This window comes from Xyrauchen texanus, chromosome 37, assembly GCF_025860055.1.
Source record: "Xyrauchen texanus isolate HMW12.3.18 chromosome 37, RBS_HiC_50CHRs, whole genome shotgun sequence".
Lineage (NCBI taxonomy): Eukaryota > Metazoa > Chordata > Actinopteri > Cypriniformes > Catostomidae > Xyrauchen > Xyrauchen texanus.
The window spans coordinates 34364320-34378797 of record NC_068312.1 but is presented as its reverse complement, the minus strand read 5'-3'; the positions used below and the strand labels follow the sequence as shown (position 1 = coordinate 34378797).

General features: G+C 37.0%; 2 protein-coding genes across 3 annotated transcripts in view; both read left to right on the top strand.

The window, feature by feature from the left end:
- Positions 1-8855, top strand: part of LOC127630912 (OTU domain-containing protein 5-A) — a 34101-nt gene extending 25246 nt beyond the window's left edge. Inside the window, exons 3-9 of one of the 2 annotated variants that reach the window (XM_052108774.1) lie at positions 114-178; positions 314-470; positions 637-785; positions 4680-4865; positions 6206-6413; positions 6727-6843; positions 8315-8855. In XM_052108774.1, the coding sequence (XP_051964734.1) occupies positions 114-178; positions 314-470; positions 637-785; positions 4680-4865; positions 6206-6413; positions 6727-6843; positions 8315-8436 (1004 nt within the window). In that variant the 3' untranslated portion in view covers positions 8437-8855. Of the gene's footprint in view, positions 1-113; positions 179-313; positions 471-636; positions 786-4679; positions 4866-6205; positions 6414-6726; positions 6844-8202; positions 8234-8314 lie in introns of those variants that run through there. The other variant, XM_052108775.1, reaches the window with a different exon arrangement.
- A 1048-nt stretch (positions 8856-9903) lies between these two features.
- On the top strand, positions 9904-14119 carry LOC127630921 (serine/threonine-protein kinase pim-2-like). The gene is made up of 7 exons (XM_052108802.1): positions 9904-10136; positions 10374-10474; positions 10575-10625; positions 11570-11790; positions 12090-12259; positions 12344-12520; positions 12687-14119. The coding sequence occupies exons 1-7, from the start codon at positions 10073-10075 to the stop codon at positions 12833-12835; spliced, it is 933 nt and encodes a 310-aa protein (XP_051964762.1). The 5' UTR covers positions 9904-10072; the 3' UTR covers positions 12836-14119.
- Positions 14120-14478: the final 359 nt, after the last annotated feature.

Genomic DNA, 14478 nt, shown 5'->3' with positions numbered 1-14478 from the left:
AAAAGTAAATCAATTATACGCAAAACGCCAAATGCAATTAAAACATGAACTTTTCTTAGCTGCTTTGAAAGAAACTTACTCAGAAATACTTTGGTTTTACCTTCTTTCTGCAGCCGATCAGGTTTACGGAGACCAAGATATGCACGAAGTCGTTCGCAAACATTGCATGGATTACTTGGTATGTGTGCTGTTCTATTCTTTGAGTCTAAAACAAAAATGTAAACATTTGTATTACTTTCATTCATATTCTGTATTTCTTTGATTCATGTATGGTGACTCAAATTCCTCTATGGATTAATAATTTCACTTATAGATGAAAAACGCAGACTACTTCTCGAACTATGTGACAGAGGACTTCACTACATACATCAACAGAAAGAGGAAGAACAATTGCCATGGGAACCATATTGAAATGCAAGCCATGGCGGAGATGTACAATCGCCCAGTGGAGGTTTATCAGTATGGCACAGGTGAGCAGAGTACAAAGCCCAGTTTGCATTATTGTCAATAAGATGTAACTGTATACCACTAGTTTACATTGCAATTGCTTTACTAATTTGTATTGAAACCTGCATATCTTATTGCATATCTGCATATATATTTATAAATAATGTTTATTTCCTTTTTTGTTTTTAGAACCAATCAATACGTTCCATGGCATCCACCAAAATAATGATGAACCAATCAGAGTTAGTTACCATGGAAACATTCACTACAACTCTGTGGTGAATCCAAACAAAGCCACGATTGGAGTTGGGCTCGGACTTCCTGCCTTTAAACCAGGGGTGGGTACCTGGAGCTGCCTTTATATTAAATGTTTTTAACATACATAATTATACGTGAAAAACGTAGTTTTTGCCCCTGTGTTGATTATGTATTTCCTGTTGAAACAAGCATTTGGGGTGGGATATATTGAATGGCTCCTCCATTTTTTAAATAGCCTATAACCTTTAGTTTACGGCTGTCACAAGCTGGGTTTCCATCCAACTATTTTTATGCGCATTTTGAAATTGTGCATAAGAAATCCTGAATGGAAATGCTTGATCTGCATATACATTTTCTAAATTTGCATAATATTTAATGTGCTAGGAGGAGGTGGATTTTCTAGCGTTTCCCATTAGTTAAAATGCTTATTAAGGTGATGGAAACAGATTATTTGCAAAACAATTACGTGTTTTGACCATTCGTGCATGTGTTATGTGTGCGATAGCTTGATATGACTGGCCCAATGAAAGGTCCGACCTTGGCATTCAATTCTTCGAACATAGCGCTTCACTTTCGAAAGTGTTTAACCCACAGCTGGCCAATAAAGTGGGTCCTCACAATCTGCCAAAACAGTTTTGAGAGTGGGCGCTCCCAGGAATGTGGAGGCTAGTGGCGTGTGGGCATCATTATACCAGATATTACACTTAATCTGCGATGTCTCCTGGCAGCATTTAATAAAACAAGATACAATATTTCCAATCCTGCAAATAAAACTCACTGAAGCAAGGAGGTCATTCAGATGCGTTTTGGCAGCTTGGGTTCAACAAAGGCTCTTTTCACAGTGGGGAAACTTACAGTATGTTTTTGTATCACAATAAACTCTTACATGTGAAAATATCAAGGAAAATTTAGTTCTTCATATCTTGACCCCTTTAAGTAAAATAACATGAAAGAAAAAAAATAATTGTATTCAACTTTTTAAGAATGAAATCCATATCCATTTTATTTAAGCCAGACTGTGTTTCTTTTTAAAATGTACTATTAAAAAAAATCTAAGAATTTGTTTTTACTCTATTATCAATGTAAGATTTTACAATAACACTTTTTGTGACCGATTACTGAAGACGTCTTTAAGTGTAATTAAAGTGAGAATAGCAGGCGATTGTTTGTGACTGTAGTGTTAAATGTGTTCATTTGCCCTTGTTGACCGCTCCAAGGTCGACTGATTCCAAACACTTTGGTGTTACCACTGTCTATGTGTATTCTTTCATGTACACCTCCATTTACCTGTACATCAATTCAGTAGAACAAGTGTTTTATGACAAGTTTACATATATTACAGAACATTACTGGTACGTTGCCTGTTGCAATGTTCAATATTACTTGCTCTGGAATGTGTAGCAAAGTCATCGTGGTTTTGTGAATTGGGAAGTCCATTGAAAATCTTGTCTAGTTAAGTAAGTCAGCTGATCCATGTTTGCAGAATATGTGGAATTTGACGACGATCGTCATCAAAGCCACAAAGAGATGACAAAGTGTGACCTGCAGTGTCCCGTTTCCCAGACTGCCCTGCCTGGAGAGGGGGGACATTCCACATGTCTGTGGTTTTGGGGGAACCCTATTAACAGCACACTGTTTTGTTTAAGTGCCAAATACCTTGTGATAATTTAAGCATCAAAGGCACATCATGCCTACCTATTAAAAATAGAGCCATGGTGATTGTGTACTGGGAACTCGGACTAATTTGTGACTAAGGGGGAACGCCAATGTGATTATTTCCATAATTACGCTTTTAGCAGCGTATCGATCAATAGTTTTGTGTTATTTTCATTTTAATACACTGCCGCCCAATTAAAAACTGGCCAAGTGGCTGGAACAAAACATGTTCTTTAGAGCGAAATGTGGGAAACATTGTGGTCTCTTTGTTTGTGGGCTGTTAAGAGAAAACATTGTCCAAAATGATAGAGTTTGTGTCTCATACGCAAAGTGCCCCATTCTGAATATCTGTTCGAATTAGATCTTTTGAGCCCCTAGAGCACATTGGGAATTGGGCATGCCAAATTGGGGAGGAAAGGGGAGGAGACAATTTTTGAATTAATGTATTTAATAATAATTAATATAAGTTACCTTTGATAGTAAGATGCCTTTAAAGGCACTATGTAAAAATATATATATTTATTAAAACAATATTTTTATAGAAAGGTGATTAACATAATATATATATATATATATATATATATATATATATATATATATATATATATATATATATATATAATAAAGTAAAAGAATACAATTTACACAATATAAACATGTATATCAATAATTCAAGTTTAAATATAAACCATCAAAATTGCATTTTAGTAAAATATTTCATTCTTTATATAGTCTATATGATGTATAAAATATTTTACTGAAATGTAAATTGTGTTTTTAATAAATTATTTCTAATAATAATAATAATAATGTCAACTTTTATTATGCACTTTTAAAGGTAGTTTCTCAAGCTGCTTCATATAGGAAAAATCAAAGATATATAAAAAAGATTAAAATCTACATATAAACATGTTTATCAAATGAATACTTATTATAAACCAAAAAATAAAGCAATTAAGTAAAATCTTTTCTGAAATAATACATTTTAAGATGAGATTTAAAAACAAAAAGTTGATTTCTTATCATATAAGGCGCTCCATGAATTTATGAGGTCTAATGCCTCACCTCCATCAATGACGAATGTCGAGTTAGATTGATGTAAAACAAATTATGAATTCCGACCTGACTTTTCACACTGAAGTCTGTTGCACAAAATCAGATATGTAACCGATTTATTTCCTCATATGAAAGTGGCCCGGATTGGAATTATAAATGTCAGATTCTGTGTCATTTTTGCTATACACATTGAGTCTGTTCCAAAACCTAGTGAGATGGCTTCTGCCATTTTATGCCTTTTATGGCACCATCCTAGCCATCATGACTGATCTGGAATGCTCTACATAGATACTGCACACTCAATAGGTTTCGGAACAGGGCTATTGTGTCACACGTGAGAAAAAAATGTATTGGGCTGCATTCAACTGCAGTGTAAATTTACGTAGGCAAATTCAAATGCCTGTGGGGTGAATTTTATTGCTACAGTGATGATTCCCAGAGTAAAACGATAAAATACTCAAGAGATGATAGCTCACTGACCATGAGTGTACCAACGAGTGTATATTTCTGGTATTTGACGTGTGACTACAAGTGTTATTGTCCAAGAGTTCCATATTACGTCCAGTTAGTTTAGTAGTGTAACAGTCTGAGTGGACATGACCACACTGTTCTACAGCTAAGGATGTGTAGTCCACATCTGTGTCATCTCCCACAGATCGAAAACAAGACAATGACAATAACAAGAGAAAAATACACAAACAGCCCAAATGATGTTACACTGTTATCACCCAAACATTTCAGACTTCTGAAGTTCGGCTCAATACAACTTTAGATTAAATTGTGGAGTGGTGGTGGCGTAGTGGGCTAAAGCACTGAGCTGGTAAGCAGAAGGTTGTCGGTTCGATCCCCACAGCCACCACCATTGTGTCCTTAACTCCAGGTTGCTGCGGGGGGATTGTCCCTGTAATAAGGAGCACTGTAAGTCGCTTTGGATAAAAGCATCTGTCAAATGCATAAATGTAAATTGCAAATATATTCTGAATGATTATGATTGTGTCACGTCGAACAGCGGTTTTGCATTCAGTGTCGACAGACAAATTGCTTGCCATGTGCCAGGTTAGAACATGTCCCCTTGATAAAGAACAAGTAGAATATCTGTCAAAGTGTCTCTTAAATAAGATTGATTGCTCAATTTGCATTTTGCTCAACAATGTTTTGCTCTTCCCACAAGATACAAGTGCTTGAACACAAAGCATTCTCACCTATCACCTGAGGGGCGACACTATGACCTTTAACATCTCTCTGTCTTGCTCTCCAAGCAGTTTGCTGACCAGTCACTTATGAAGAATGCCATTAAAACATCAGAGGAATCCTGGATTGAGCAACAGATGCTTGAGGACAAGAAGAGGGCCACAGATTGGGAGGCCACCAATGAAGCCATAGAGGAGCAAGTGGCAAGAGAATCTTACCTACAGTGGCTTCGAGACCAGGAGAAACGGGCGCGTCAGGTGTGGAAACACCAGCAGATGTTATTTTGACCAGCCTGTTTTAAATGCTCATCCTCTGAAAGACCTAGCACATATCGTACAATCAGAATCTTTATTTACATTCTTAAGAGAATAAAAACAAATTGCATTCCAAAACAAGATTAGTTAGTTGTAGTCCATTAGTTCACTGATTCCCAACCAGGGTTACTTGAGCTGGTTCCCGGGGGGTACGCAAAAATAATTTGATTTTGCTTAGTGAACAAAATCAAAATGTATGATTTAAAAGATAAATAACAGGCATTAGGGCTTGGTCAACCTATGAATGGCTGACTTCTAGTTGTTTTTGCATATTAAGCTGGGATAAGAGCAGGTATTTTAAAAGAGAAAATTACACTTTTAAAAGAATGAAAGAAAATTGATGGGGTCCAAAAAAAAGAAACAAATCCATAAGATGTATTTGAGCTACTTGGGTTATTGCTTCCGAAAGTAACACATATCTAACTTGTAATGCTTAAACGTGCATGCCGTGTGGTTTGCGTTTTCACACTTATACCATCTGTGAAGACCCTTCTTCAGAGAAACAGCAGACCTTCTTTTAAATCAGTCTTTAGCTTGAATTGTGCTTCTGAATTGAGTATTGTCATATTTTCTAACCAAACAAACACAAAAAATGTAACACCACTTCCAATCCAAAATTGGAACAAATACTCTATTTTTCGGTGTTTAGAATAAAAGTTAAAGTCATGAAAAAATAACATAGAAGTACGGGAATTATGTAGTGACCACAAAAATGTTCAACAAATCCAAACTCTTATTTTAGCTTCTTCACACTCTTGGCATTCTCTCTCAAACAACTTCATGAGGTGCATCCTGGGGCACTTTTTAATCCGTTTGAACTATCCGCAAATTTGCAGCTCATTATTTTCACATGCAAATGAGCTTGTGATTTGCCGCTAATGTTTGCCAGCAGTTTGCAGCTCTTTGGCAAATCTTTGGTAACAATGGACAGTTTGCAAATTATGTTTGCGGCAAATTTGCAGTGAACGCTCAATTTTTATAAGGGTTCCTATTTTTGCTGGAGGCTGCTTATCAATAATTCAAATTCATAAGTACATTCATTTTTGTCTACAAACCTAATTTCCAGCATTTAAGCATAAGCCTTTAGATCAAAATAAACATGAATTCAATTAAGTGTGTCCAAACTTTTGACTGATATTGGGATTACAAGGTGTAATTTATTGGTATAAGGTGTTACAAAATAATATTTACTGCTTCGAATGACAAAATCAAAAGCAAAAGTTAGCCAGCTCCCTTATCATTTGTGAATGAACGCGTCTTGTTTATTTTTCACACTCCTCCAGCCTCGTAAAGCAAGCGCTACGTGCAGCTCTGCCACTGCTGCAGCCTCCAGTGGTTTGGAAGAATGGAATGCCCGATCCCCGCGGCAACGCAGCTCCGCCCCCTCTCCAGAGATTCCTGATCCCTCGCACTTGGACACGCCTGCTAAACCCCCCTCCCCGGCCGGAGCGGCCCTCGCAATATCCAAACCCCCGTCGCCCTGTGCACCAGGTCTGTTATCAGTGTTTTATAACAAGGACAGTGCAATTACAACTATCAATGTGTAACTGTTTGATGCATTTCCTCTGCAAGCCACTTTATAGAGTAAATGGCCCATGATGTCCACAGATATTAGTCAAGAACTTATCCGGTTAATATTTCACCACAAAATCAAAAGAAAGAAATGAGAAAATATATTTTGCTTCATGAAAATTAAACCTATTTGTGGACCATTACGAAGCCAAATAGATCAACTAAACCTCTGAACTACCTCAAACAATCTACTTCCAAATGAAAGATATATGTACTTCATCTTGCTTTCCAGGTCCCAGTAACCAGGCTTGTGTTGGACCAGACAGACCCACCTCATCGTCTCTGGTGTCTCTGTATCCAACACGGGGCTACCGGGCCATTATGCAAGAGATGTCCCCTACTGCTTTTGGTGAGGAAGTAGATTTGTGCTTGACCACTTGCCTAGCTGGGTCACTATAGAGGAATTTAGGGACTAGAAATACATTTTATTGTGGCTCTCTTTTGCCTTCCTCATGCATTGCACTCATCTTGAATAATGTCAACTTAATCTATAATGTGATGTGAGTGGAGTACATCTGTGTGAAATGCATAAGAACTCATCCTGAAAGCAGCACGCACTTTCATTATGCACCATTATACACTTGATTGCTGTTGAGTATCAGCATACCTCAGCTAATGTGAACATCTGTTTGTTTTGGTTAAGAAGCTAAGAAAGTGCAAACAGTGAATAGCTCATATTTATGGTTCTTCTCATGGGATTGTTTCTCTTTTTGATGGATATATGATACAAATGACACAAAAGGAAATGAAAATGCTCTCCTCATTTACGTACCCTCATGCCATCCCAGGTGTGTAAAACATTCTTTCTTTAGAAGAACACATTTGAAGAAATAGCAAAAGAGATCAGTAGGTCCTTAAAATGCAAGTGGATTGTGATTAGACCTTTGAAGCTCCAGTAATCACAGACAGTCAGCATAAAGGTCAACCAGACGTGTAAATGTATGTCTTTTAAAGGGACATGATCGCTTTTGGTGCAATAAAGGTCAATATTTAATTACTTTTTAAATATAAAGCATTGCTTCTGATGTTATCGCATTAGCATGTTCACGCGAGAACCGATGCATGTGTGACACACACGGAAGTGTAGCGCTGTTTACAACAAAGTACGTTTTGTTTTTTTAGATCTGTATTTGTATCTGTTTGTTTTCTCAAAATGGTGCGTTTGTGTGCTTATACTGGATGTCTCAACTTGAGATTACATCCATAATATGCGAACGTGAATATGTCACACGAGATACCACGTGAACTCAACGCTGTCATGATGTGAACGCGCATACTGCTGCTAACCGGAAGTGATGTTTTATCGATAAAATGTACTTAAATATTGACCTTATTCATACCAGAAGTGATCATGTTGCTTTAGAAGACATTAATTAACCTAATTTATTAACCTAATACCACTTGAGTCGTATGGATGTCGTTTATGCTGACTGTCTTGGATTTTTGGAGGTCTGATCACCATCCACTTGCATTAAAAGGACCTACTGAGCTGAGATATTTTTCTCTTTTTTTTCCGAATGTGTTCTGCTGAAGGAAGAAAGTCATACACACCTGGGAAATTAAAGAATTTTAATTTTTTGGGTGAACTATCCCTTTAAGCAGAATGTTAGCCTTAGTCACCATTCACTTGCATTGTATGGAATTTTTTATAGAAAGTCAATGGTGACGGAGTCTAACATTCTGTCTAATATCTAATTTCGTTTTCCAGGGAAAAAAGAATGTTTGAAATAACACAAGGTAAGTGAATGATGACCTAATGTTCATTTTCTTTTTGGCTGAACTGTTATATCATGTGTTGTTTCTCTCTTGTTTTGCAATAGGTCTAACAGACTGGGAAGACGATGAGATATTGGCCTCAGTTTTGGCCGTGTCACAACAGGAATACCTCGATAGCATGAAGAAAAACGCCACACATAGAGAACCCTCCCCGGACAGTAGTTGATAAAGGAGTTTTTGAAGGCATAATCTGCACCCACCAAGATGGAGGCAGATACATGGGGATCACACCAATCACATCCTCTCCACCATCATGCAATTCACTTTTCCTTCTCCCTTCACCTACCTGACCAACCATCCATGCATCACTGGCCCGAGCCATCCAGTCGCAACGGCCCATTGTTGTGAAACTCGCCTAACCACTCCTTTATTTCTTACGACATTCACACCATCATTGGACTTCTTTAGGTGCATGTGAAAATAAACAACTGATATCATTATAGAATACCCAGAAAAAGTTATTGGGGGGGGGAAAAAAAGTCATACTTTATCCTCATAATAATTGATTAATATAATCTTGTTTTATTTTATTTTATTGTTTGGGATGAAAATGCTCTTTTTCTTGGAATAAAAAAAAAAGAGAACTTTCTGAAGAAATGTTAATCTTTGTTGCCATCTTTTCTTTGTGCCACGTGTATCACAAACAGTACCTAATAATAAAGCCTACATACAGTATACACTACCAGTCAAAGGTTTGAACACACTTGACTGAACCTTTTAAACTAAAGGCTTATGCAAATATCAATTGTGCCTGAATATTTGTTGAGAATGCCCTGAGTGTGCAGACAGAGCTGGATTCTAGGCAAAGGTGATTACAAGAAAAGAGCTGGGTCCTTCTAAAATACAGGAACATTTTGAGTTTCTAAACTTCCATTTGTATTATATCATAGTTTTAATGATTTTATGTTATGCAAAATGTGGAAAATTATAATAAAAAATAAGACGTTGTCTAAACTTTTGACTGGAAAGGTCTTGCAACTAGCATGCAATGCCGAAATCTGCACCCAGTTTAGGATCTTAAACGATCTATTAGACCTAAAATTCTGATAAAAACAAGTCATGAAATCTGCATGCATAAAAGCGTTATCTAACACTATCATTGAGCTATTAACAGTCTTGTCTTACTTGGTATAACATTACTAAGAGATTATTGAAGACCGAAACCACATTAGATTTTTTTTCAATACATGATCTGGGACTGCCCCGCGCGATGCATACAGGAGAATGACTCATTTTGCCCTTAAAACTGGAATAAAATAATCCCTGTATTATATGTGCAAATGAAAACCTACGCATATTGCTAAATGACTGGTATATAAGGTACACACCTGTAAATATTATTGTACATGGGTGAATAAAAAAAATTTAAGCTTGCAGAAAAAACCCACAAGTATTTTTGTCTTCGCGCGCGCTCTTTCTCAGGGACGTTGCGAAGGAGGCAGAGCTACTTGGGAGTTTTAGTCACCACTCATTAATATTCATATTTTTTAAAAGGTTTCAGCTCTCTGATTGGCTCCCAGTTCAAAACATTGCAAGCATGTTGGCCGCTATTGGGTGGATTTGTAAGAGTGGGCGTGTTTACACGTGTAAACTTAAAACATCAACAAACTGGGTTTATTCAGTCGTGTGCGGGTGTTTGGACTGGAAAGGGAGACGTCGCGTAGACGCTCACTGAAACGGCGGATTTTGAGTCAACGGACAACGCCAATCAATAGCAGATATGGACGTATTCTGAGGCAGTTTACCGTGCCTGCTTAAATTATTATTTCGTTGTATTTTCAGTTGTTATTCTTGTTTTGAAAATGTTGGACAAACGTATTGTTGACTTGCGATTGGATCATCTGGAAGACGTGAAGGCGAAACATGGTAAGATCTTTCAGATAACTACCGAACTAACACATCTTTTTTTACATATTTATTCGTGTGGATATGGCTGAAATGGCTTTAAAACTTATTCAAATTAAAATTTAAACCATATCAACACATTGCACAGCGTTTTCTGTTTATCATTATAATACTCCAGATTCAGAAAAATGTATTCTTGATTTTCTAAAGTGCAGTTTTATGGTTTAACACGATTTTCTCATTTATTTATTTTTTTAGTTAAAGAGCCATTTGAAAAGCAGTTCAAGTTTGGAGCGCTTCTGGGAAGTGGTGGTTTCGGCTCCGTTTTCGCCGGACAGCGCATTTCAGACGGACAACAGGTAATTAATGATATAAAACCATATACAAATATGACTGAAGCCTAATGAAAACGCTTTAACTAAAAGGGGCGATACTGAATTATTTGCATTATCATTTTAGGTGGCCATTAAACAAATATCCTGTGACAGAGTTCAACAGTGGGCAAGACTGGTGAGTAATATTTTATTGAAACTTTTGGAAAATATTCCGTTATTATTATCGTCTTCCAAGGAAGGAATTGTAATTAAAATAACATTAATTCGTTTTTACTTTGCTTTAAGATTCGTCTGGTGCATTATTGTAGATATAGAAAATACTAAAGTCCTCGAAACATGGAAAATATCGCCCTCTACCGATTGTTTTGGTTTTTACCGGAAGTGCCTCGTCGAATACAGAAAGTGACGTAGGTAGTGATGACGCTTCGGATTTGTCAAAACAGCTCAAAGGGGAACTCAGTGTAGTTTCCCTAAAGTGTCACAAAGACTAGTTTGATAGCAGTAGATCCAATAAAAATGATATATTTGGTTTCAAAAGTACTTTTAGGCCTTAGGCACCCACACACATGTACTTCCCCTTTTTTCTTTTTAGAATAAAAATCAAACAAATTGGGAGAACCCCTTAAATTGCACCTGCTGTACCATATGTTTAGTTTTTTTATAGGAATGATCAAATATATGAGGTCATCCTCAATTTGATTTTGTTTACTAGTGGAACACGAAAGGATACTTTAAAGAGTTGAAAAATGAAAATGCCCTCATTATTTACTCACCCTCATGCCATCACAGATGTGTATGACTTTATTTCTTTAGCAGAACACATTTGAAGAAATAGGTCCTTAAAATGCAAGTGTATGGTGATTAGACATTTGAAGCTCCAGTAATCACAGATAGTCAGCATAAACGTCAACCAGACTACTTAAAATTATGTCTTCTAAAGGGACACGATCACTTTTGGTGTGAAATAGATCAATATTTAAATACTTTTTTAAATATAAAGCATTGCTTATATCGTAATGGCGTTAGCATGTTCATGTGAGAACTGAAGCACGTGCACCAGTTCTGCTAAAGTGGAATAAAACTATAACCAATTCTAATTTCCTTATATTACCTTTACAGCCTGGTGAAGGAAACATGGTTCCCATGGAGATTGCTCTATTGCTGTCTCTGGGCGGTGGGTCAGGGGCAGTACCGGGTCACCGAGGCATCATCAGGATGTTGGACTGGTTTGAAGTTCCGAGTCAGGGGTACCTCATTGTATTTGAGAAACCGCAACACTGCCAGGATCTATTTGACTTCATCACTGAACGTGGGGCCCTGGAGGAACCCATTGCACAGAGGTGAGAAAAGAGACCCTTATGACTAATCTTTGCAATTTTGAAATGGATAAATTCAGGGCTCAAACGGTCATGAAAACCCTGAAAATATCAGAAAATAAGATAATGTCACATTTAACTAGAAAATGCATGGAATTTCTATAGCAAATATACATTTTCTAATTGTGATCTACACAAGAGCATTAAAATATTTTAGAGCAGAGTAAAAATCAACCAGAATTTGAATGGGTTTTCAAATCCAGTATTTACAAACGACTGGAAAATTAAGTACAATTCTAATTAGAATCTTGTTGTTTTTCTAGGTTCCTTAAACAGGTCATCGAAGCCCTCCAGTTTTGCCACTCCAGGGGAATTGTGCACCGGGACATCAAGGATGAGAACATCCTGGTGGACACCCGCACTGGAGACATCAAAATCATTGACTTTGGATCTGGGGCTCTGTTAAAGGACTCCATTTACACTGACTTTGAAGGTAAGCTCTTTGGTAGTATTTGTATATGCATGAGTACATCAAGGGTGTGACTGTTTTTTAATGGCCTGTGACCCCTTTTTCTAGGTACCAGAGTTTACAGTCCTCCAGAGTGGATCCTCAAGCAGCGTTACAACGCCCGTCCGCTCACTGTGTGGTCACTGGGAGTACTTCTGTTTGACATGGTGTGTGGGGACATTCCTTTTGAGCGGGACGGGGACATCGTACAAGCCACTCCGAGTTTCACTAAACGCATCTCCAAAGGTGAGTTACCAAACATACAAAAGTCAACATGAAATCAGAATTGACCCTATTTGTTTCCTTAACACATAAATAGTATAAAACTGGTGTGTATATGCTGTTTTTTTTATTTTTAATGTGCATGTTTTGACTGATATTTGGTACTAATGTTTATTCTGTTTTGTTCCAGAATGCCAGTCTCTGATTCGCTGGTGCCTTGCATACAGACCAGAGGATCGGCCAACATTAGAGCAGATCCTTCTTCATCCTTGGATGATGGAGAACTCGGAGGACATTGGAGATTTGCAAGCAGAAAGCAATATCACGCCAAGCCTTTGAATCCCAAAGGACTTTCACATACTGTACACTGTTTCTTGTTACACTGGACATTTCAAACTCTAGTTACTGCCTGCTGGACTTCCTAATGTATTAGTTTTGTTTGGCTAACTTCAGAAGATTCCCTGGCATCGTTTTGGTTCATGTGGACTTGAGTTCACAAAATCTAGCCCTGGATTGCTGCAGTTTCACTTTATGAATGAAAACATCCCACGTCTACATTCTTTGCAAAACAGTGGAAGTTTTCTTATTTATTGCTGATTATTTATTTCTCAGCCACATACTAATTTATTTTTGCGCTCGGTGGTTCGTGAATTTTCAGAAGCAGTAATCTGTGTTTTTTTGTTTGTTTGTTTTGTTTTTTTAAGTTCTAATTGACTAAAGAAATGATAATGGTAGACTTACAGTCACGTATTAGACTGTGATGATACCTGGTTTTACAGGTTTTCGTTGTACAGCGATATTCTCTCCCTGTTCTAAGGGGCGACACAAAAAGACTTTGGATATTGTTTCCAGTCCTTTGATGGGAGCTGTGGCCTAACAATAATATAGGCTCACGTAGATGTGTTCTCTTTTATAAAACACACACTTTTTCTCAAAGAAAAGGAGCGTTTCTGTTTACTATAAATGAATCAGTTCACTAGATAGCAAGCTGGCTTTTGGTTTCTGTCTGCATTGTTTGTGAAGTACTGGGCATCAACTTAAGGAATGTTGCCAGGACACTTTGTACTAAAATGATCTGTCTTTTTGTTGGAAATTCCCAAAGATCAGAGCTACTAACACATTATTTATGTTTACTAAAAAGGCCAAATGATCATCCTAATTATTTGATTTTGTTAACGCAAAAGAGAATGAAGTACCACAGCTTTTGTTTAATTTAAATGCTCTTTTGAAAGGTGGACCTTCAAGAATGCATCCTTTCCTCTTTTTATTTTGTTTTTAATTTTTTTCGTAGAAACATTGGCATGTGCCCACCAGGGATTTGCATATGTGTAATTCGATGGCTTTGGATCCAGGTTGGCATGTTACATTTTTTTTTTAGACTTTATTCTTGTAGGAATTAAATTAAATTCACTACTGTACAAGAATGAGACTTCTCCCAATGTATGTAGTGGGGGCATTTGCTATCACAAACTTTTCCCCTTTTTTCCCCACTTTTTTGTTTAGAAAATCCTTGCTGTTTCACTTGGGTTGGTAAATGTTTTTGTAAATACTTGTGTATTGAAATATTTGATGTGGCAGTTGTCACATGATGTTTAATTTAAATGATTCTGTTAATAAAATATAGACGTGAAATATCTATATTTAAAAGAAAAATCATCTGTCTTGTCCTATATATTCGTTTTGCTTATGAGAAAGAGACTGTTTTGAATAGTGACCATACTTTATCGATAATACTTGCTTGAGGGAAAGGTTGAACAGGCTGCTCCAGTTAAACCATTCCTGACAATATTATAAAAGAACATTTTTACCACGTCCACATGCCTGTCATACTTTGTCCCTGCTTTACTGTAATGACTGAACTAACCTTTCCAGATCATGTGATTAAGATCACATTAAACTATCAAACACCTGGTACATGAGCTGAACATATTTACCAACAGAAACCTGTAGATTAGATGTGTACAAGTGTCTTAGTTATTATC